Consider the following 23,355-nt stretch of genomic DNA (forward strand, 5'->3'; position numbering starts at 1 on the left):
GTTGACTAGAAGAAAGATGAAGCTCGCAGAGAACGTTTACTGGATGAAATAAACTAATATCCCCCATCTTGAGGAATAACTTATGGACAAGATATCCCTTTAATCGGAGAATGTGTATGTTACTGTTTTAACATCAAGCTACTAGCTGAACTGCATGACAAAATCAAATGAATTAGTATCCCTAGAGAATAATTGTTGAAGGACTTGCACAATTCCTTTGTGGAATGAACTGCCTCCAATTAGCTCAGAAGGAAATAGTGTAAACCTGAGATCTTTAGCAGGTCATTTAAGGAAGTGCTGGTATGCATATAAGTGTCTCATGCATCTAGTCACTGATACTCTGTTAGTTTTAAAAACAATAGTGTGTGTGTGTATCAAAATGGACCTTGAACTTGAAAACTTAAGCTAGGCACTGAAGAAAGCATGCCCTGCCTGCTATGCTGCTTCTAAATGCTCTTGTGTCATTGGTGTGTGATATGAGTGAGTGCGACACCAAGAAGAGGTCAGGTACAGTTTCAGGCAACTGTAGGATCTTTTTCACTTCATTAATAATAGAAGACGCATGCAGCAGCCAGGAAGCAGAAGACTGGGCTGTTTTCATTATTGCTCAACAGGAGGGGAACATGGACTTCTCTGTTTTGCCAAACAACAACCACCCTGATAAATTCCTACAACTAGAAGTGAAGTCTTTAATGAAAAGCTCTGCCTTGCTACACGCCAGTCTAGCAAGATTTCCAGAAGCACAGCAATGGCACAACAAAGTCTACTTACAGGTAAGAGCTGAAGAAAAGACCTGCGTGTTTGATTTGTGCCCTTATTATTCCATACAAATTCTGTGGTTCAAGAAAAAATGAAATTTGGCTTTGAGCCTTTTGCTGTGATTGCAGCTGCTATATGTCCTTGATACTGCACCACTGATGGCAGCGACTTCAGGAGGAGCAGATCATATTGGAATAAGGTTTCTGATACCATGAACTCAACCCCTACCACTAATATGTAATTCTGCACCAGTGAGAAATGTTCCCTCTGTTTTTCCCATCCATGTGCAGAATAAATTGTTATGTGCACCACCAGTCGAAAGATGTGATAGCTGTGGGTGCACTGGGAACGTTGCTAATCAGCTGGGTGGCATTTCAATCTCTTCTGGGTGGCCTCCCAAGTGCAGAACCTACAGGGAACACGGCCTGTTAGTACCAGCACTGACCTGCTGCCTCCTAGTTCCCAGTATGTGTATGAATGACATTGGTAACATTAAAGGATGTATGTATTTATATTTATGGGGTCATCTGGAAGTTACCCAGGAACAATACATAGCTCAGAGCTAATGGGGAGGAAAATTCTTGGGGAGGAAAATTCAGGTTTAAAACGGAAACTCACTTGAATCCTTAAAGATGAGACAGAACTACCATCTCCTTGTAACAACTAGCATTCACAGTCAGTGATTGCATACCATGCAATTAACTTGGCTGTCATGACTGCTGGTGGGTGAGTTACTTAAGCAGACACCTGAGGGTTGTTCCTGGATAGTAGTTAGGGGGACATGGAAGCAGGACACAGAGACAGGGAAGAAAAGAAGAAACCCTTTAAGTAGAGGTTCCCCTCACTGAGTTCTCCCCAGAGCGTAGAATATAAAAACTTAGCCCTGTGCCTGTCACGGAACCCCAGAAAGTGCACAGACCTCAGTGGATCGGCTGGGGGACCCCAACTGCAGATGTCCCAGAAGCTCCTCTTGGACGGGAGGAGCGTTGCCAGTATTTTATTGTAAAAATAAGAGAGAATTGTCCTAGCTTGCATGCACACTCTCCCCTTCTGCTTCCCACAGCTGACAGCATGAAAAGTGACTGATTTTTCTTCAGGGATGGTGATGTGTGAAACTAGCAATGTCTTCTAGGTGATGATGGAGGCTACAGGCTACTCTGAGATCCCAGAGGGGTGAAATGTGCAGAAGAGTACAGTGCATACTGTGCATTGAAAACCTCCTGCACCAAGCATGAGGGGCAGGAGCTTGTCCTCTGCTCTACCAATGATTCACTCCGATACCAGTAAAGGCACTCTCCCGCCCTGCCTACCTGAGATGAGACCCTTTTGGGACACTGATGTACAACAGCTTTTTCAAAATGAAACATCTTCATGTACCTTATTGCTCTGTCCAAAAAAAAATAACCTTCCTGCTTCCAGAGTAGGAAACAGAAAAGCTCAGCCTATGAAGAAATGGGTGTAGCGAGCATAACTATAATGCAAGAGAGTGAGGTAATTAGTTTGGACTTAGTTCCCACTTGCTATAAGATGCTGTGCCTCCTCTCTCACATAGCTTTGCTTCCTGGTCATTATTACAGCCCTGGAGGATATGGGAAATATTAAAATGGCAGAATCACTGTCAAACCGAAGGAAACCTGCTCCCCACAATTAACTTCTTATCACCCTTGTCCAGGCTGATCTCCCTCTCACAGCAAGAGACCTTACCTCTGTAGGATTCCACTTGCAAGGTTTCCATAGAACAGATTCCATGACCCTTGGAGGTAGCTGCCACCACCCAAATGAGAAAACCCCTCTTTAAAAATCAGGAAGACATACTCAGGATGTTTCCATTAGGAGAGAGCTTGAAAACAAAGAGGAAGAAATGAATTTGCAATCTGATGACTGACCTTTCAGTCTTAGGCATGTATCTACACAGACCCTTCTCTAGGACACAGAAATCAAACTGCCTTATCAAAGATGATTTATTATCAAAATAAAAGATTTATGTGATGCAGCATATTTGCGTGTGAGGTGTTACAGAACAACAAAAAGAAAGGTAGGTTGAATCACAGCAAGTCACTTCCCAGGGATTCAGTTTAAAAGTTACAGTGTTTGCGGGGCGGGGGGGGGGGGGGGGCGGGGAGGAGAGGCGGAGTAGATCATCCAACCTCAGAAGTCCTGCACCAAACCCAAAATAAAAAGTAACCTGATTATGTCTGACTAAACGTTTCCTTTCTACTTACATATCTGCATACCCAGATTTCCTTGTGACCTGGATATTTACTGAATTCCTTTAGCCCTGCTCAGGATTAAATCTCTCTCTCTCTCTCTCTCTCTCTCTCTCCCTTGGCCACACAAAAGAAAGCCCCTTCAACAGGTAACTGCTTCAATTAAAAAATCCCCCTCTCTCCTCCCATTGGCTCACTGGATGCTTCCAAACAGAGAAGCCACTCTCTCTGGGTTTAACCCTTTTACAGGCATTCGTTCATTCATTCATTCATGACAACCCTTCTCTTCCTTGGAGATCAGATCCTGTTCACTTCTAATGGAAAGGCTGCTGTTCCTGAAAGCAAATAGCTTATGCACTCTTCTCTCTCTGGGGATCCTGGCTACTTTCTGAAGAGGGTACATAAGGCCAAGCCCTTCTGTGCAACTAGTCCCAGTGCTTGGGGAATCCTGTTTCCTGAATCCTGAATCCAGGGACCATCCTCTCCTGCTCTCCACTGTGCATAACTTCCATCTGCCTCTGCTCTCACATATTTATGAAAGCTGCACTTTCTACTCTTGGATTCTTGTTCCACAACCTGTGCTCAGCACTGGACTTTGCTGATGAACCCCATGACCACAACCTGGAAATTTAGTGAGGCATCACAAAGGACACAGCCCAGTGTTGCAGCACATCCAGCTAGCCAGCACCAAGGGGAGCAAAAATTGGATTCCCTATCTTTGGCCTTGGAAATCACCCAACCAGAGACCCCAATTATCCTGCATGGCCCTCTCACCTTTGGCCGTTTACCAGCACATCTGAAGAACAGCTGGTCCCATTTAGATTTAGCCTGGCTGCCTCTTCACAGGCCTGGCCACATGCAGATGGTCCACCAGGCCAGATTTGAGGGATATAGTGATTTTTCTGGTGATGGTTGACATACAGGCTAAAAGGTGTCCCAAAATGGTTTAGTATGGGACAGCCAATTCTTTTTATGAAAATAAGGGTCATCCTTACAATAAAGGACTGTTTACAATCACATTAACTCACCTTCCCCAACTCTGTCCTGGCACATGTTCATTCACAGATGCAGTGGCTTGCAATGCGCATTCATAGATGCAGTGGTTTGCAATGTGCATTTTTATTTCTCTTTTCTGCTGATGGACAAGTAAGGCGAAACTAAATATCTGATATATTCCAGACTCTAAAACATAATAGCACATTGCAGACCTAATGGTTTATGAATGCTATGGTGAGCAGGCTAATGGGAGGTAAATTAGTTAATTCAGAAATAGGTGGGAGGGGTGTTTCACTTATGATCTGCAGACTCCTAAGGTCATTAATCCTTGAATTTAGCTTACATTCCCGATCCAAAAATTAATTTTCTTTAAAGAAATGTTGCTATTTTGGCCTTCCTGCATGAAGTGATTGCTCAAATATGTATTCTGTGATTTTTTTTTGGAATTTTGTCATATGACTATTCAAATGGAAGCCACTTAAATGCTTATGTGTTTCCTTCATCTGTAAGTCTTAATTTAGTCAGTTGTATAAGGCAGCCTGATAAAAGTAACTTTCATTGCAAAGCAACACCTTTTTACACTTTCTAGTTCAGTGTCAGAGTGTCTATTCATTACTTTTTATTGTATAGGTTTGTCACATAGCTATTAAGTAAAACGGTCTTGATCTTTTCAGCAACCCGTGTACCGTGACTTCTCTCAGCAGGTCTGCCTTAGGCTATGTCTACACTACAAGATAAATTCAAATTTGTTAAAATTGATTTTATAATGCCTTGTTTTTAAAATTCTATTTTGAGTATCCTCACTTCCCACAGGCTCCCAACAAATTTGGCATATTGCTTCCACACAACCATCAGCTGTTGCAGCAGTGCATTGTGGGAACCTAGCCCACAGTTCCCTCAGCTCAGTATTCTGAGCTGGGAGCCAGGTGAAGCAGTGCTGTCAGTTTCCTTGGTCCTGCAGCTTGGGAAACCCAGGAAAATGACAACACAGCAGCCCTGGTCAGTTTACCGGCTCCCACTGGTAGGGTGGAGCCAGGTGCAGTGTGTAGCTTTGTGGGATACATATAGGACACTTGTGGAGGCTAATAAAGTTGAATTAAGGACATGGTGCTGCCATACATATTATCCCACCAAGTTTCTGTGATGCCAACAATGTCATAGTTGTATTTATTTATTGGAAGTGCTAATAAATACAACTATGACATCGTTGGCATCACAGAAACTTGGTGGGATAATACATGATTGGAATGTTGGTATTAAAGGGTACAGCCTGCTTAGGAAGGATACACTGGGAAGAAAGGGGGGAAGTGTTGTCATATATTAAAAATGTACACGTTTGGACTAAGGGGGAGATGGATGTAGGAGATGGACGTGTTGAGAGTCTCTGGGTTAGACTAAGAGGGGTAAAAAACAAGGGTGATGTCCTGCTAGGAGTCTACTGCAGGCTGCCTACCCAGGTGGAAGAGGTGGATGAGTCTTTCTTTAAACAACTAACAAAGTCATGCAGGGCCCCAGATTTGGTGGTGATGGGGGACTTCAACTATCCACATATATGTTGGGAAACTAATACAGCAGGGCACAGACTATCCAGTAAGTTCTTGAATTGCATTGGAGACAATTTTTTATTCCAAAAGGTTGAAAAAGCTACTGGGGGGAAGCTGATCTACCTTTGATTTGGGAGGAATTGGTAGAGAACTTCAAAGTGGAAGGCAGCTTGGGTGAAAGTGATCATGAAATCATAGAGTTCACAATTCTAAGGAAGGGAAGAAGGGAAAACAGCAAAATAGAGATAATGGATTTCAGGAGGGCAGGTTTTGGTAAACTCAGAGAGCTGGTAGATAAGGTCCCATGGGAAGCAAAACTGAGGGGAAAAGCAGCTGAGGAGAGTTGGGAGTTTTTCAAAGGGACATTATTAAGGGCCCAAAATCAAGCTATCCTGCTGCATAAGAAAGATAGAAAATATGACAAAAGACTTCCTTGGCTTAACCAGGAGATCTTGCATGATCTCAGAATAAAAAAGGAATTGTATAAAAAAATGGAAACAAGGACAAATTACAAAGGATGAATATAGGCAAACACCACAAGAATGCAGGAGTGAGATTAGAAAGGCTAAAGCACAAAATGAGCTCAAACTAGCTACAGGCACAAAGAGAAACAAGAAGGCTTTTTATAAATATACTAGAAACAAGAGGAAGACCAGGGACAGGGTAGGGCCATTGCTCAGTGAGGAGGGTGAAACAGTAACAGGGAACTTGGAAATGGCAGAGATGCTTAATGACTTCTTTGTTTCGGTCTTCACTGAGAAGTCTGATGAAGGAATGCCCAACATAGTGAATGCTAGTGGGAAAGGGGTAGGGTTAGAAGCTGAAATAAAAAAAAAGAACAAGTTAAAAACCACTTTGAAAAATTAGATGTCTGCAAGTCACCAGGGCCTGATGAAATGCATCCTAGAATACTGAAGGGGCTAATAGGGGAGATATCTGAGCCTTTATCTATCATCTTTGGAAAATCATGGGAGACAGGAGAAATTCCAGAAGACTGGAAAAGGGCAAATATAATGCCCATCTATAAAAAGGGGAATAAGAATAACCCAGGAAACTACAGGCCAGTCAGCTTAACTTCTGTTCGAGGAAAGATAACGGAGCAGGTAATTAAAGAAATCATCTGCAAGCACTTGGAAGGTGGTAAGGTAATAGGAAACAGCCAGTATGGATTTGTAAAGAACAAACCATGTCAAACCACTCTGATAGCTTTCTTTGATAGGATAACGAGCCTTGTGGGTAGGGGAGAAGTGGTAGATGTGGTATACCTAGACTTTAGTAAAGCATTTGATATGGTCTCACATGATATTCTTATAAAAAAACTAGGCAAATACAATTTAGCTGAGGCTACTGTAAGGTGGGTGGATAACTGTACTCAGAGAGTAGTTGTTAATGGTTCTCAATCCTGCTGGGGTTGCAACTGCTTTGGAGGATAGGGTGATAATTCAAAATGATCTGGATAAATTGGAGAAATGGTCTGAGGTAAACAGGATGAAGTTTAATAAGGACAAATGCAAAGTGCTCCACTTGGGAAGGAACAATCAGTTGCACACATACAGAACGGGGGAGACTGTCTAGGAATGACTACAGCAGAAAGGGATCTAGGGATTATAGTGGACCACAAGCTAAATATGAGTCAACAGTGTGATGCTGTTGCAAAAAAAGCAAACATGATTCTGGGATGCATTAACAGGTGTGTTGTGAACAAGACACGAGAAGTCATTCTTCCGCTCTACTCTGCGCTGGTTAGGCCTCAGCTGGAGTATTGTGTCCAGTTCTGGGCACCACAGTTCAAGAAAGATGTGGAGAAATTAGAGAGGGTCCAGAAAAGAGTGACAAAAATGATTAAAGGTCCAGAGAATGTGACCTATGAAGAAAGGCTGAAAGAATTGGGCTTGTTTAGTTTGGAAAAGAGAAGATTGAGGGGCGACATGATAGCAGTTTCAGCTATCTAAAAGGGTGTCATAAGGAGGAGGGAGAAAACTTGTTTTTTTGATGCTGTACCTATCCATTAATATCGACATTTTGGTATTGCCAATAGGACAGACTACATCAAGCTAATTACATTTACAGTGAAGACAGTGATGTCTTCATGTTGAGTTAAAGCCTTTAAATTCAATTTTACCTTGTAGTGTAGATGTACCCTTAGGCTCAGCCTCCTGCAGTTCTGTTCGCTTCTCTAGGAGCAATGGGAAGTGGTAACCAGTGATCAGCCAGTCTCCATCAAGCACAGTATTATGTATCAGATCGAAAGCATTTCAGAGGTAACAGATATAAGACAACGAACCAGCTTTTTCTAATGCTTCTTTTTCCCTAAGGCAACTCCTTCAGTAGAACCTCTCCCTATGTCAGCCTGTCTCTCTGGACAACAACTGGTGCATGACCCTAGAGAAAGGTTTTCTTTTTTAAACTCCTTAGTGTTCTTTTAATCTCCATGCTTCCAGCCTTGGTAAAATAACATTTGCTGGGTTTTTTTGTTTGTTTGTCTGTTTGAATTTTTTCCTACAGTTATATTGCTGAACTAGATGACAGGGAGCTGGACTAGATGACCTCCTGAGGTCCCTTCCAGCCCAAGAACTCGATTATTCTTCCAAGTAAAAAAGCAGTCCTGTAGCACTTTAAAGACTAACAAAATATATTATATTATATTATATTATATTTTAAAGTGCTACAGGACTGCTTTTGTGTTTTGTGAAGATACAGACTAACAAGTCTACCGCTCTGTGACTGTCTTCCAAGTGTTCATCTGAAGTCACTTACCTAGTGAGCCATGATGTTCCTTTCTTGTTTGTTCTTCCTACAGCAGCCTTCCCCATTATGTTAGATTGATACAGTCATACTGGGAATGATAAGGAACTGCCATAGTTATACAGTAACTTTACTTAAGTGACAAGATCACTTACAATTCTCAGAGAGACAAGATCTCTTATTGGACAAACTTCTATTGCAGCAAGACACCAGCTCAGACTGAAGTTTGTCCAAGAAAAGATGTTCTTCTTCGAGTGGTCCCTGTGGGTGCTCCACAATAAGTGTTGGGCTCGCCCGGCGCCGCAAATCGGAATTCTTCTAGCAGTTTCTATTGGATCGCGCATGCGCTGACGTGCGCCGCTCCCTTGCGCGCCCCCAGCGATGTGCGCGATCCGGTCCCCGCCAGTTCCTTGTCAACCGCCATCGGCTGCAGATGGAATCCGCTCCGGCTAAAGCCAGAGACAGATAAGATAGTTGTTTTTTTACGTGTAGCTCATTTGTTTTGTCACTATTAAAAAAAAGGAGAGAAAGAAAGAGAACATTAGGCAGCAGAGAGAACAGGAACGAAGGAGAGAGGGGCGGGCAAGAAGGCTGTTGAGCCGTCCACTGCCCTGAAGGCCGTGAATGTTATTTTGGGTTAGAAAGCACTGATTAGTGGTTAAGTACCCTATTAACAGTAAAGACTCACCACGATGGCTTCTTCAGGGTTTAAGAAGTGTGAGTCATGCTGCGAGGCTATGCCGGCCTCCGATGGGCATAGTGAATGCATTCGCTGCCTGGGAGAGTCGCACATTACCCAGAAGTGTTCCCACTGCGCTAAGCTTACAGCCAGGGCCAGGAAAGACAGAGAGATGAAGCTCAAAATGATCTTGTTTGATAAGGCCCTCCAGCCTGAACTGCTGGAGAAGCCTCACGCAGAAGGGCCCTCTGGGTCGCATAAAAGGAAGGCAGCCTCTTTGACACCCTCTGTGCAGAAGAGGAGGAAACTCTCCCCGGCTCGATCCTTGCCGGCGGGCCCAGCGGGCAGGATGAGCGGAACGCAGAGCCCCCAGCCGCGAGCTCATGAAAGCAGCAGCGCAGCAGCACACATGGCAGAGGCCGAGCCTCCAATTACACAACAGGCGGCACAGAAGGCGCCGCGAGCTCCAGCGCAGCAAGCGCTGGAATCGGCGGTACCAACGCATGCGGCACCGGCTTCCACGGCGCCGAGGGCGCAGGGGCACCCAGCACGGAGCCTATCGGCACCAGAGGAAGCTACCAGCACAGCGCCGACAATGGGGCCAAGATCCCCAGCACGGGAGGGGGCGGCGCCCACCCCACAGGGGAGGGGCAAGGCAAAAGCAAAAACTCGGCACCTTAGTCCATCTCCAGGAAGGGCCGCGCTGCCCTTATCACCCAGCCCCCCCCACCCAACCCCCCGAGATACACACGCCGCACCGCCAGGCTGTAACTCCACCGGCTTATCTCGGGCCTCCCTCTCCGTTCCTCCAACCAATTTCGCCGTGGCTCGGGCCACCTTCACCATTTTGGGGCATGGATCCCCTTGAGTACTATCACAAACCGGCTTCACCACTATCTATGTCGTCGCGGAGGTTCCGCTCTCACAGACATCATGGGTACACTCCCCGATCGTGGTCCACGTCTCCATCACCGGGCCCTTGCCCATGCTGCTATGGTCATCCTCATCATGCTGAACACAGACACCACAGGTCTATATCCAGGGGCAGGTCGTCTCCTACTACTTGTCAATACTCCCGTGTACACTCTCGCTCTGGGACGGGAACACAGTTGTCCCAGGGGGAATTAGGTCCAGAATCCCGAGACTTCCCTTCACAGTCCTCCAGGGAGCAAGTATATCACCGAACTTGGGAGCCAGAGGATTTGGGGGAGGTTTACCCCAGTGGTTCCTCCTCATCCTCCCCAGATGAGGTCCTGGCCCCCGGGGATGTCTCCCCTCCAGACGACCTTAAACAATTCCAGGAGCTGTTCAGAAGAGTAGCTTTCACACAGGACATTCAAATAGCGGAGGTGCAGGAGAAGCACCATAAACTCCTGAAAAATTTGAGACCCCCGGCTTCATCTAAAATCGCTATCCCACTGGACGAAGCCATTATGGAGTCAGCCACTAACATATGGCAGACTCTGGCCTCTATTCCGCCTACGAACAAGAGAGTGGATAAGAAGTACTTCGTCCCAGCCAAGGGCATGGAGTTCCTCTTTAGTGACCCTCAACCCAATTCTTTGGTGGTCGATTCATCCCAGCAGAGGTCGAAGACGTCTCAGTACAAATCGGGGGGGGGGGAGGGTCGGATAAAGATGCTAAGAAGCTAGAGCTGTTTGGCAGGAAGGTCTATTCCTCCTCTACCCTATTATTGAGAATGGCAAATTACGCGACACATCTATCAAACCATAACTTTGACAATTACTCTAGACTCACTCCCCTCATGGATTCACTCCCAGAGGACAAGAAGCCGGTGTTAAAGGCGATTGTCCAAGAGGGCTATGCGGTGTCGCAGACGGGAGTCCAGATTGCCCTGGATGTGGCAGACACAGCGGCATGTTCAACAGCCGCAGCAGTGGTAATGTGTAAGGAATCCTGGCTCCAGACGTCTGGTATCCCCAGAGACCTACAGGCGAAGATCGTGGATCTTCCCTTTGATAAGCAAAAGCTGTTTGCGGACTCAACCGACTCGGTCTTCCACTCCAGCAAAGACTCGAGGGCCACACTTAGGACCTTGGGTATTCATACCCCCCATACAAGAAAAAGAAATTTTACCCTCAGCAAAGACGCTATGCTTACCAACCACAGCGCGCTCAATATCAGCGAGGCTACGACCAAGGGCGCCATCAACAGCAGCAGCAGGACAGGGCTCCCAGGCGACGTTCTCAACAAAGCCATACACCCTCGGGACAGGCCCAGAGACAGCAAGTTTGACGGGTATGTCGGGGGCTGCACTATCAATACCATCGCTCAATGCCATTCTCATCTCATGTTCCATCATCGCCTCAAACCGTTCCACTCCCAATGGCAAAAGATCACCACAGAGAAATGGGTGCTAGAAATTATAGCCACAGGTTACATGATCCCTTTCCAGTCACTTCCACCGACGAAGTCTCCCGCCCCGCCTCATCTCAGGGACGATGCCCATGAGGCGAGGCTGAAGCAGGAGGTAGATCACGTCATGTTCATAGGGGCAGTGGAAAGAGTGCTAGAACAATTCCAAGGGAAAGGTTTTTATTCACGCTACTTCCTAACAGAGAAGAAAACAGGAGGCTGGAGGCCGATTTTGGATCTACAGGGCCTCAACCGTTACTTGCGCAAGCAACGGTTTCGGATGATCACAGTTACCTCCATGCTTACAGCACTGGACGATGGAGACTGGTTTGCAGCCCTCGACTTACAAGATGCTTACTTTCATATAACAATCCACCTGGCACACAGGCGCTTCCTCCGCTTCACGGTCGGCAGGGAACATTTCCAGTACAGGGTTCTTCCGTTCGGCCTATCCTCGGCACCCAGAGTCTTTACCAAAACCCTGGCAGTGGTATCAGCCTACCTGCACAGACAGGGGGTGTTTATTTTCCCATATCTGGACGAGTGTCTACTGAAAGGGGCCTCAAAGGCAGAGGTCCTACGCATGATACACGTCACCGCGAACACGTTTACTTCGCTGGGCCTAGTTATCAACCTCGCAAAGTGAAAGACTGAACCCACGCAAGATATAGAGTTCATAGGGGCACGCATAAAATCTATCACAGCAAGAGTATACTTGCCCGACGCCCGCTTCCGCACCATGCAAGTCATGACGTACAGCCCCACGGTGCTGGTCCTAACGTGTCTGCAACTGTTGGGGCACATGGCGGCAGCGACGTTTGTGGTACAGAATGCCAGGTTACACATGCGAAGCCTGCAGCTTTGGCTGGCGAGTGTTTACAAACCGGCATCCCACACTGTCCACAGGGTAGTGTTGCCCACGACAGAGGTGCACAGATCCCTAGCGTGGTGGGAAAACCCCAAGAATCTGCTAGTGGGGGTGCCTTTCCACCAACCACAAATTTCTATTTTTCTTACTACCGACGCCTCCCACATAGGATGGGGAGTGCACATTGGCAGCAAGGTGACGCAAGGGCTATGGTCCCCTGTGGAACAGACACTGCACATAAACATACTGGAGCTCAGAGCAGTGTTCAACGCGTGCAGACATTTTCGAGAATACCTGCATGGCAAGGTAGTCGGGATCAATACCGACAATACCTCCACTATGTTCTACATCAATCGACAAGGAGGGGCTCGATCCCGTGCGTTATGTGCGGAAGCAGTCCGATTGTGGAACTGGTGCATCACCAACAACATAACATTAAAAGCCTCGTACTTGCCGGGCGCCCACAACGTGAAGGCAGATCAGCTGAGCAGACGCTTCGCACTCACGCATGAATGGCAGATGCGCTCCGACCTGCTACGGCGCATATTTCGTACATGGGGGTTTCCCCAAGTCGATTTGTTTGCCACCCAGTACAACAAGAAGTGTCCCCAGTACTGCTCCAGAGCAGGAATAGGGCTGGGGTCCCTGGGGGACACATTCATGATTTCATGGAAGGGCCCTCTACTCTACGCATTTCCCCCCACAGCGCTTATGCACAAGGTTCTGCAAAAAGCCAGAAGGGAGAGCTCGCATGATACTCATAGTTCCAACTTGGGACCGGCAACAATGGTTTCCCTTGCTTCTGCGCATGTCGGATCGTCCACCACTCCCCTTACCGGTGGCGCCAGACTTACTCATGCAGGCTCAGGGGTCCATAGTGCACCCGCACCCTCAGGGACTGCGCCTACAAGCATGGTTAATCCACTGGTCAGCGCCTTAGAGAGCACGTGTATGGAGGGAGTACAACAAGTCTTGGAGTGTAGCCGAAGGACCTCCACCAGGACTTATAAACAGAAATGGACTCGATTTACAGCCTGGTGTTCCACCAAGCTGTTAGCTCCCCTTGACGTTCCTATAACCATAATACTAGAATACCTATTGGACCTCAAACGAGATGGGCTTTCTCTATCCTCGCTAAAGGTCCACCTCGCTGCTATATCAGCTTTTCGGCATACAGAGGAAGGGCCCACTGTATTCGCCCACCCTATCGTCACAAGGTTCTTGAAGGGGCTGGTAAACCTGTACCCCCCTCGAAAACCGCTTCCTCCGTCATGGAGTTTGGACTTGGTGTTCAGCACGCTATCAGGACCACCCTTCGAACCATTAGCCACGGTACCCCTCCGACTCCTTACGATGAAAACAACCTTCCTCCTTGCGATTACGTCAGCCCACAGGGTGAGTGAGCTTGCAGCAGTGATGGCAACGCCGCCCTGCACAGTATTCTCAAAGGAGGCGGTAACCGTATGGTTACACCCAGCCTTCGTTCCAAAAGTTTCCTCGGAGTTCCATCTTAACGAACCAATAGTTTTACCCTTGTTTTACCCGAAGCCTCACAGCTCCAGCAAGGAGGCGCGCCTACATCTCCTAGACGTGAGAAGGGCGTTGGCCTTTTACATAGACAGAACTAAGTCCTTCTGGAAAACAGACAGGCTTCTGGTGTCTCTCGCTCCAAGGTCAAAAGGGGAAGGCCTCTCTTCACAGAGAATTTCAAAGCACATTGTGTCCTGTATAAAAATGTGCTACGAGCTTCGAAAGACCCCTTTGCTGGCCCCGCCTAGGGCTCACTCCACCAGGGCGGTGGTGGCGTCAACAGCCTTCTTCAAGGGCATGACGTTAAAAGACATCTGTAGAGCGGCGACCTGGTCATCCTACAACATCTTCGCCAAGCATTATGTCCTGCATCGGGTATTCAAGGAGGATACCCGTCTGTCGACAGCAGTCCTCTCGGGGGCAAGCTGCACATGAATCGATTACCCACCTCCTTACTTGGGTTACTGCTGGGTAGTCACCTATTGTGGAGCACCCACGGGGACCACTCGAAGAAGAAAGAGAAGTTACTCACCTGTAGTAACGATGGTTCTTCGAGATCTGTCCCCATGGGTGCTCCACCACCCGCCCATCCTCCCTGCTTCGGATCTCTGTCTGGTGTTTTTCAGGAGCATCCGAGGCAGTTGGTCAAGGAACTGGCGGGGACCGGATCGCGCACATGGCCGGGGGCGCACAAGGGAGCGGCGCGCGTCGGCACATGCGCGATCCAACAGAAACTGCTAGAAGAATTCCTGTCTGCGGCACCAGGCGAGCCCAACACATATTGTGGAGCACCCACGGGGGACACATCTCGAAGAACCATCGTTACTGCAGGTAAGTAACTTCTCTTTACCTCATCCACTTTGTCTCTAAGGCTACATCTACACTAGAGGGTTTTTTTCTGACAATACAGGCATTTTGTTGACAAAACCCCCAGAGTATCCACACTAAAAATGCATTGGCAGCCTTCCGCCTCTTCCCCACAAGGCAGAACAACTTTCTCGACAGAATCTGTAGACAATAAAGCCATGTGGACTCTCCAGGGGGCCCTCTGCTGACAGACTGGGCTTCTGAGTCACCAGACACCCCTGTCTGCTGTGCTTCTGGTTGGCAACTCTGTTGAGAGAGGGCCAGGCAGCCTGGCCACTCTTGTCAATAGGGCGGATTGCTTTTTGATATGCTTTTGTGTGGACTAACCCTATCAACAAAAGTTTTGTAGGAAGATATCTTCCGACAGTAACTTCTGTTGACAGGTCGCAGTAGTGTAGACATAGATGAAGAGGCTGAGATTGATACTGCTACAGCAATAATGGATATAATATTGAGAGCATTCATAGAGCTCCTTTTCTGTCACAGCTAGTTTCCCAGAAGCGTATCTTTAAAGAAAGAAAAGAACCCATGCTAATGCATTTCTCAGAGGCATGACACAATGCTCTGAGGTGTGTAATGAATTTATCAGTTTGCACAGCATTAACTCATGCTAACTATTTGCTCACGTAATTGTTGCCCTGCCACCCATGTTTATTATTATTGAGGAATTTATGATGAAGCAGTTCTTGGCAATCTGCAGAGTACTTGAAATTCCCTGGACCACTATCAGTTTGATTTTAGGCCTAGCTAGGTACAGACAGCCCTTGCCTCTTCTATTAATTATCTCCTGGCAATTGAGAAAGACCAAGTGCACACACTGACACTTTCACATTCACCACCTGCTTTTCTGTCCATTGACCAGGAGGGCTTTTTTGGCAAAGTTGTGGACACTGACAAGGATAGATTAAGTGGTGCTTTAATTGCTCCCTTCCTTCCTCTTGAGAGGACCCATATGGTATAATACTGAAAAATTGCTCTTCTGCCCAAAGGGTCCGCTCATTTGTGGTGCTGCCAATATTCCATTCTGTCACCCTACCTTTTCAGTTTGTATCTGAGGCCACTAGAGGAGATACTGAGCTGATGTGGACTGCATTGTCACTGAGATGCTGATGACACTTAGCTCTACATCTGTTTTTCATTGGACTCCACCAGGGAAGTTTCTCAGCACTCCAATGTTCAGCCAAGATTGGGGCCAGGATTAGGACTAGTTGGCTTAAATTCAATTCAGACAAGATGAGGGTGATACTAGTCTGCATGTAACAGCTGTAGTGATGGAAAAACTGATATCTGGCCCCTTGTTAGGCACACTTTCTTCACATTTTCTTAGCATTAGTTGCACTCTCTGAGCCTCTTGAACACACAGATGGTCAGGGTAACTAACCAAGAGCACGTTTCAGTCAACTGTGACTGGCACAAAGATTACAAGCTTTCCTCATGGTAGGAAACCTGTCCCAGTTATTATTGCCTTTGTCACATCTGGACTGTATTTCTGTTGTGCTGTCTATATGGGGCAATCAATAAATAAGATTTTCCTCCACAGCAAAATCTCATCTAAATTACGGCAGAGTCCATTCCCTGCATCCTGCCCGTGATTCAGAATTGCACTGTAGACCTGCCTAGGAACTAAAGGACAAGGGCAGCAATGCCACGTGGCCTCAGCAAGCTCGGGGAAGGAAGAGATGTGGGAACAAAGGCCTCCTAAGCCAATGTTATTCTAATTTAGCCAAGTGACTCTATGAAGTGACCAGATCTGTCAAATCTCGATGTAAAAACATTTGCTATATAATATATATTCACCAAACAAAATTTGACCTACAATACGTACAATCATCTATTATGTAGAAATTCCTTTGGGCTCTACTTTCAGTAAAACGGGCTTGAGACCAAATTTCTGCCTTAATTCTTGATTTCCTGGTTTCAATGAGTAATGGTCTTTACTTTAACGTATTTTTTTCATGGTAGGAATATACAAAAGCAGGCTAAAAACTTACCAAATTTCTAATAATTAATAAATGAGACCTAGAATTAGCTATCATGCCATGTAATAAAATATTTCCTAAGTAAATAGATCACATTGCAGTTTATACCACGAAATAATAATATTACTAGGTTGGACTAGAATCCTTATGGCCGCTGTCTCTGCACCAGATCTCTGTCCTACTTAGAGACAGGTAAAGTATTCACAGTGAAAAATTAGTCAGACAGTTGCTCTTTTTCTGTTGGCAAAGTACCTATTAAGAAAACAGTTCAGGGTTTGCAGAATTGCTCAATGAATACTTGGTGAATACATTTTAGACTGTGGTTTCTTCATCAATTCTTCACTATAATGGTTGCTTTATATATTTACTGCTTCCAATTCACTATGCATATTGTATGAATAGTCACCGAACACCTAGTTCTTATATGTTTTTTGGATCCCATCAATTCTGAATCCAAGCTGTCAAGCTGGCTCCCCAGACTCATCTAGATCATCCATAAAGGTGTAATTGCACATTTGTACCGGGATTCACAACGCTTTCCCTTTTGTTACCATTCTTATGAACCCCATCAGATCAGACTGGAAGTCTATGCAAAGGGCATAGAAGAGGTTATGAATGAATGTTTGTAACATGTTGTACATATTTACCCAGCTCTAATTGCCCTCCTTCTATTTATCTGCTTCTTGTGTGCATAATCTTTTTTCCCTGGTACTTGCTATCTCATTAGCCCTTAAACCTAAACCTTTACTTCTGCTAGGAAGCATCTTTCCTTCTCAGTCATTGTATTTTTAAAGGCTACATCTACTTCCAAATCTTCAAGGTAGCATGCTCTGCTACATGCAAGTTAATTCCACCACCACCTTTACACCACTATGTCTTTCCTACAACTCTCCCACCAGTGTTTCCAGATGTGCTCTCATCAAGATTCTAGCTGTCACTGCCCTCACCTCTTCCCCATGATCAGGCTCATAGGCATACCCAAATCCTTACATTATTTCCAATGAAGCAGAAGGTACTGTATGGTAATTGCTGGGATAAAGGGGTAGTTAGATTATATGGGGGCATCACCAAAACATGTGATCAAACGACCATGCACTGGCATTCTGAGAAATATTTGAATCAGTTATCCAAGCTTTATTGGGAAATATTGTTATTTAAAACAACTTCTTTACAATGCATTCCTGTCAAAACACATTCTTTTCACAATATTTTAGCCTTGACAGAATGAACATCTCACTACGGAAAGTGCACACTTTCTTTAACAAGGTCCTCCTATTTTAAATAAATAAATAAATAAGGCTCCAGAGGTGATCTTTGCAATTAGACAGCAGTATGCTAATTTCAGTACAGATATGTTGGTAAAAACTGTGGTAAAGAACAGAGCTATCAGGTGCATATATGAACAAAAAGGAAAAGGGCTAAGAGGTTTTGTAAAAGGAAATTGTGCTTCACCCCATCTATCAGAATTCTTTGAGGGGGTCAACAAGCATCTGGACAAGTGTATTTCAGTGGCTATAGTGTTCTTAGACTTTCAGAAAGCTTTTGACAAGGTCCCTGACCAAGCACTCTTAAGCCAAAATACCAAATACTCTTAATACCAAAATACTCTTAATACCAAAATTATCGGAAAGGGATAGACAAAGAGAAAATATAATAATGCCACTAAAAATGCACAGTACACCCACAACTTGAATACAGAGTGCAGTTTTGGTTGTCTCATCTCAAAAGCTATATTAGAATTAGAAAGAGTACAAAGAAGGGCAACAAAAATTAGTAGGAATATGGAACGTTTACAGATTAAGGAAAGATTTAAAAAACGGGACCATTTACCTTAGAAAAGCTATGACTAAGAGAATATATGATAGAAGTCTATAAACTTATGAATAACATGGAGAAAGGGTAGCTGTGTTCATCTGTAGCTGCAAAAACAACAAGAAGGCCTGTGGCACCTTATAGGCTAACAGATATTTTGGAGCATAAGGTTTCATGGGCAAAGACCCATTTCATCAGATGCAGTATGGAAAAAGTGAATTGGGAAGTGTTAATTGCCCCTTCACATAACACAAGAATTGGGAATCACCTAATGAAATGTATAGGCAGCAAATTTACAACTAACTTAGTGAAATACTTCTTCACACAATGCGTAGTCAAGCTGTAGCTGGAGTATAGAGTGAAGACCAAAATTATAACTGGGCTCAATAAAGACTTGGTCCTATTCTCATGGAATTTACCTAACAGTGGTCAGGGACACAATTCCATTCTGGATGTCAGAAGCTGGGACTGGACAACAAGGGATGGATCACCCAACAATTTACCTGTTCTGTTCATTCCCTCTGAAGCATCTGGCACCAGCTGCTGTCAGTAGACAGGATATTGGGCTAGATAAACCACTGATCTGACCCAGTATGGCAGCTCTCTATGTCTATCCATTTAGCAAGCCTGCAGGAAGCATCATTAAAGTAACTGAAGAATTGTAAATAAGAAACACAGAAAAATGCAGGCAGCAGAAATGACAGTTTAAATGCCAATGGAACTGAAAACAGGCCCACAGAAGCCAGATGGCTCTAGTGTCAGCTGTAACAGTGATGTGAAGCTATGAGAAAGTTAAATACTGGCATATGGCAAATGCAATGAGCTAATGCAGGGGCTGGGGTCATGCAGGATCTCCTGCCTTCTTAGATCAGACCATGACAATTATAGATAGTGTGTCTTGTATGTGCAAGCTTAATTCCTTGTACATAGGAGAAAAATAAGAATTTCAGAATGATGCTTTCACAATGGATCATGTATATGGAATCTGCTATTTTTCCCTTCCCTCTCAGCAAATTTAAAGGAAAAGCAACCCCCTCTTCTCCACACATGATGAATGGGGTATTAAATTGTATTAAATCTCTTCATTCATCCCTCAGGTGGCAGGAAAAAAGCTGTCTTGATTTGTTTGCCTCTGAACTCTTTTTTCGGTGGATGAAATTTGAAATGCCTGAGACATTTTATGAAGGTGGGGAAGAGTATTTGGAAATCTGTTTTGATCGCTTCTCTGAGATTTTTGTTTTAAATTAGGCTGCTTTAATATGTGGCTCTAACTCTCCTCCAGTACTCCCTACGAAAGAGAGAGAGATGTTATTTTCTAACCAGGAGAGTGCCATTTGTACTGCACATATGCTGTCAGAGCAATTTTGGGCCGGCCTTAGAACAGCTAGGAATTTATTTGAGGAATGTATCATAAATGTGTCTTCCAGGGCTGTTAGAATTCATTTGATTTAAAGTAGTAGTGAAAAGGGAATTGCGGTGAGCTGAAATTGTGCTCTTCAGGTTTCCAGTAACAGGACTTTTTATCTTGGAGGCTATTGGCCTACGCAATATTAGCAACTTACAGCTCTGCCAGATTTTGGTGAGATTTGGGTTTCTACAGTGCTGCACCAGTAGACCTCTACCTCAGCCCAGTATGGAGCTTTTAGGGCCTCCTTACACTACTTTAGCCCTTTTATTTGACAGAAAGACTCCCAAACTGGGGTATGAATCACACCCTGGGGGTCAAATAGTGTAACTCTACTAAGTTAATCAAGATATATCCACTTACATCACTGTGACAGAGTGCAGGGAGCAAAGAAGTGAGTCTGCACTCAGATACTTGAGATGTTAATAAGATTCCTCTGAAGACAGCAGATGGAGGGATTCGACCAGTCAGGCTGGCTAAATTGGCTGAGATAAGCAGCCAATTGCCCCATCAGTTCAAGGCTGATAAACAGGCAAGAAGGAAGTCAGAACTAGATGAGCCCGGTTATATGGAAGTGTTGGTGAAGAAAGGTTTGTTTTCTTCAGGTCTTGAAGAGAGGACAAAAAAAAAATTATGGTAGTTCTTTAAATGGTTACAAACGGACATTTGCGGAAATAGTGGAGGGCTCTTAAAATAAAAGTCTTCAGTAAAGACACGATCAGTGGAACATATTCAATTTCTGTGGAGAATAAGGCAGGAGAAAAGCCATGCCAAGTTATACTGCTGTGGTTTTGGCCCTCAATATCTAATTAAGTCTTGTCTCCACAACTGTGCTTTGTCCTTATATATTTCCTTTCTCTTCATCTGAACTGCAATTCTAAACCCAATTCTTATAGTAGCTATTTCATAGCACTTGTTTCCTATAACCGTCTTCTCTCCTAAAAGGCATTACTATGACAGTTCACATAGACAGCAGCATTTCGCACTCTTTGGCTATGTCTACACTACAAAGATAACTTGGAAGTTGCTTACTTGGAAGTACAACTTTGAAGTTGAGCATCTACATACAGCTACTTCAAACTTCAAAGCAGGCTACTATGCCATTCCCAGAAATGGAGTAAGGACTTCGAAGTTGGACTCCCTACTTCGAAGTTAACGTCAAAGCAAGGGGAAAATGCGTGTAGACTCTCTGCTGGCTACTTCGAAATTGTACCTAACTTCAAAGTTAACTTTCAAGTTAGTTCCTATGTAGATGCACCCTTTGTGTACAGGCCTTCACTGCACACAAGAAGAAAGGCTCTTCCTTTACCTTGTACAGCCTTCTTCTCTCTTTCTAGACCAGAACACAAAGAATAGACATTTGTTATTTTAAAGTTAGTTCTCTGCACAGCAGACGGGGTCTGTAAGGGGCTCTGTGTTCTGAGAAGAATGAGGATGATAAACATTTTTGTTTTATTTTACAGAGAGAAAAAAGAAATGTCTTTAAGCAGCCTGGTTTAGAAGTGAGTGCCGTCAGCCCAGCAGTGATTGACAAAGCTCTTTGTGAACATATAACGCCTGTCTCCCTGAAAGCCACTATCAAGCGCAATCCTTTGTACACTGACATCCGAAATGAGGATGACTGGGATGAGAGGAAACAAGCCCCTTCCTGGACTGTTCAAGATTATGATAAACAATCACTGCACTCTAACTTGGCAAACTACTTAAAGGTATTGTTCTGTAGACTCATATCCGAACAGAGTCGATGCTATGCATTGTATTTACACTTGAGCCAGTGAATAAAATGCTGTGCTTATTCGCTGGTGAGGCTGGTTTCAGAAGTAAACCTTAGTATTTGTTTTTGTAAGGACCCCAACGCAGTATGTATTCAGTCCCCAGAGGTAGGGAAGTAGTAAGGGTAAGACACTGAAAACACCAGTTCAGTCCTAGCTTAGTCACAGATGTCCTAAGTCACCCGCAGCAAGCCCCTCAGTGTCTCTGTGCCTCTTTCCTCTCATCTTTAACAGGGGTGTAATAATATTATCCTATCTTTCACAAGGGATGTGGAGAAAAATTCACAGTTATTTGTGAGGTAGTAAGGGCTAGATCAACAAAGACATTTAGCTGCCTACCCCCCACTTTATGGGACTTGAGTCCAATATTTAGCCACTCCTGAAATCCTCAAAAGCTCTGCTAGGCAGCTGTCTAGTCCTGTAGGTATCTAAAGTCACTTGGCCCTTGCATTTCCACTAGTAAAGTCCCCTAAGTGCCTAAATGTTTGCTAGTGCCCATGCATATAATCACGTAAGACCTGCTGATGATCATCTGCTTGTACTGAGCTTCCATCTAAGCACCAGCAAGGCCTGATAATCCCAGAAAAATTTAATTCCAAATTCTGGAATTCAAAAAATTCCATTTTGAGATGCTTCTCTCACCTCATTCAGGGCTATGGATTCTATTAGGTAGCAAAGTATCTAAAAGTTAAGCACTGCAGCAGCCTAGTACCTTTGTGGATTTAGCCCTAAGATACCAAGTTGACAGTGGCCATATAAGAAACTGGTCAAATAAATTATGCCTCAGAGTCCTTTTTCCAATAAATTAAGTTCTCATAACCACATCCCCACCTGCCTGTGGGCAGGTTGGTGTGTATTTTAGAGATTTTTTGACTGTTCTCCTTGCTGAAATGTGACTTGGATCTGCATTTGTCAATCAGCAACTCTGCATCAGCTTGAGACTATCAGGTAGTTTCTCTTGTTCTCTATCACGTTTCAGTGGCTGGTGTCCTACATTAGGTTCCTGGCTTAAAACAATGGTTTTAGTAGTCCTCTGTGGAACAGCATTTGGCATCTAGTGCAGCCTAGGGTTCAAGTATCAATTTTTCTGATTCAAATTATGATGGTTTAAATTCATTAATCATTAAGTGATGATAGGCAAAATACTCCTGACTAATTATGACCTGGTGACTTACTGTGCAATACAGAGAAGGTGAATTCATGTTTCTGGTCTTTCCTTTAGGAAAATCCTAATGATCTGCAATTTTGGATGGGAGATGTCTATACTCCAGGTTATGACACCTTATTGAAAAAGAAGGAGCGAGAGAAGAAGCATTCCAAATACTGCCTAATCATCCTGCTTGTGGTATTCGCTGTCTGCATTTTGATTGCAATAGTTACTGTTAGCATATTATTTACTTGATACCACCAAATTCAGTCACAGAGGTTTTCCAATAAATATTTCTATGAAAATACTTTCCTTCCTTGGTTTTATCCACATTTCAAAGTTGGTGTCATGAATGCAATTTATTGACATCTAAATTTTACAAAATCCCTTTTTCAGTGTAAGGAATTGGACTGTGAAAGAGGCAAAGTACACACTGAACACCACAGTGCCTGCCTTATGTTGTGGTATGGTTGGTGTTAAGTCCAGGACCCACCAGGGACTCCTTCACCTGCACATCTACTGATATAATATTTGTTATCATATGCCAGCAATGCCCCACTGCAATTTACATTGACCAAACTGGACAGTCTCTATGTGAAAGAATAAATGGACATAAATCAGACATCAGGAAGGTAACATACAAAAACCTGTAGGAGAACACTTCAATCT

At 44.5% G+C, this 23,355-nt stretch overlaps 1 protein-coding gene across 1 annotated transcript; it reads left to right on the plus strand.

The window, feature by feature from the left end:
• Positions 1-623: 623 nt before the first annotated feature.
• On the plus strand, positions 624-22,941 carry MINAR2 (membrane integral NOTCH2 associated receptor 2). The gene is made up of 3 exons (XM_074994148.1): positions 624-773; positions 21,231-21,476; positions 22,762-22,941. Exons 1-3 carry the CDS (start codon positions 624-626, stop codon positions 22,939-22,941), a joined length of 576 nt encoding a protein of 191 aa, XP_074850249.1.
• Positions 22,942-23,355: the final 414 nt, after the last annotated feature.

This window comes from Carettochelys insculpta, chromosome 5 (genome assembly GCF_033958435.1).
Source record: "Carettochelys insculpta isolate YL-2023 chromosome 5, ASM3395843v1, whole genome shotgun sequence".
In the NCBI taxonomy this organism is placed as follows: domain Eukaryota; kingdom Metazoa; phylum Chordata; order Testudines; family Carettochelyidae; genus Carettochelys; species Carettochelys insculpta.

Coding starts and splice junctions, on each gene's coding strand:
- MINAR2 (XM_074994148.1), top strand. CDS start 624: ATGGACTTCTCTGTTTTGCCAAACAACAACCACCCTGATAAATTCCTA. Junction 774..21,230: donor ACAACAAAGTCTACTTACAG/GTAAGAGCTGAA, acceptor TTTATTTTACAG/AGAGAAAAAAGAAATGTCTT. Junction 21,477..22,761: donor ACTTGGCAAACTACTTAAAG/GTATTGTTCTGT, acceptor TCTTTCCTTTAG/GAAAATCCTAATGATCTGCA.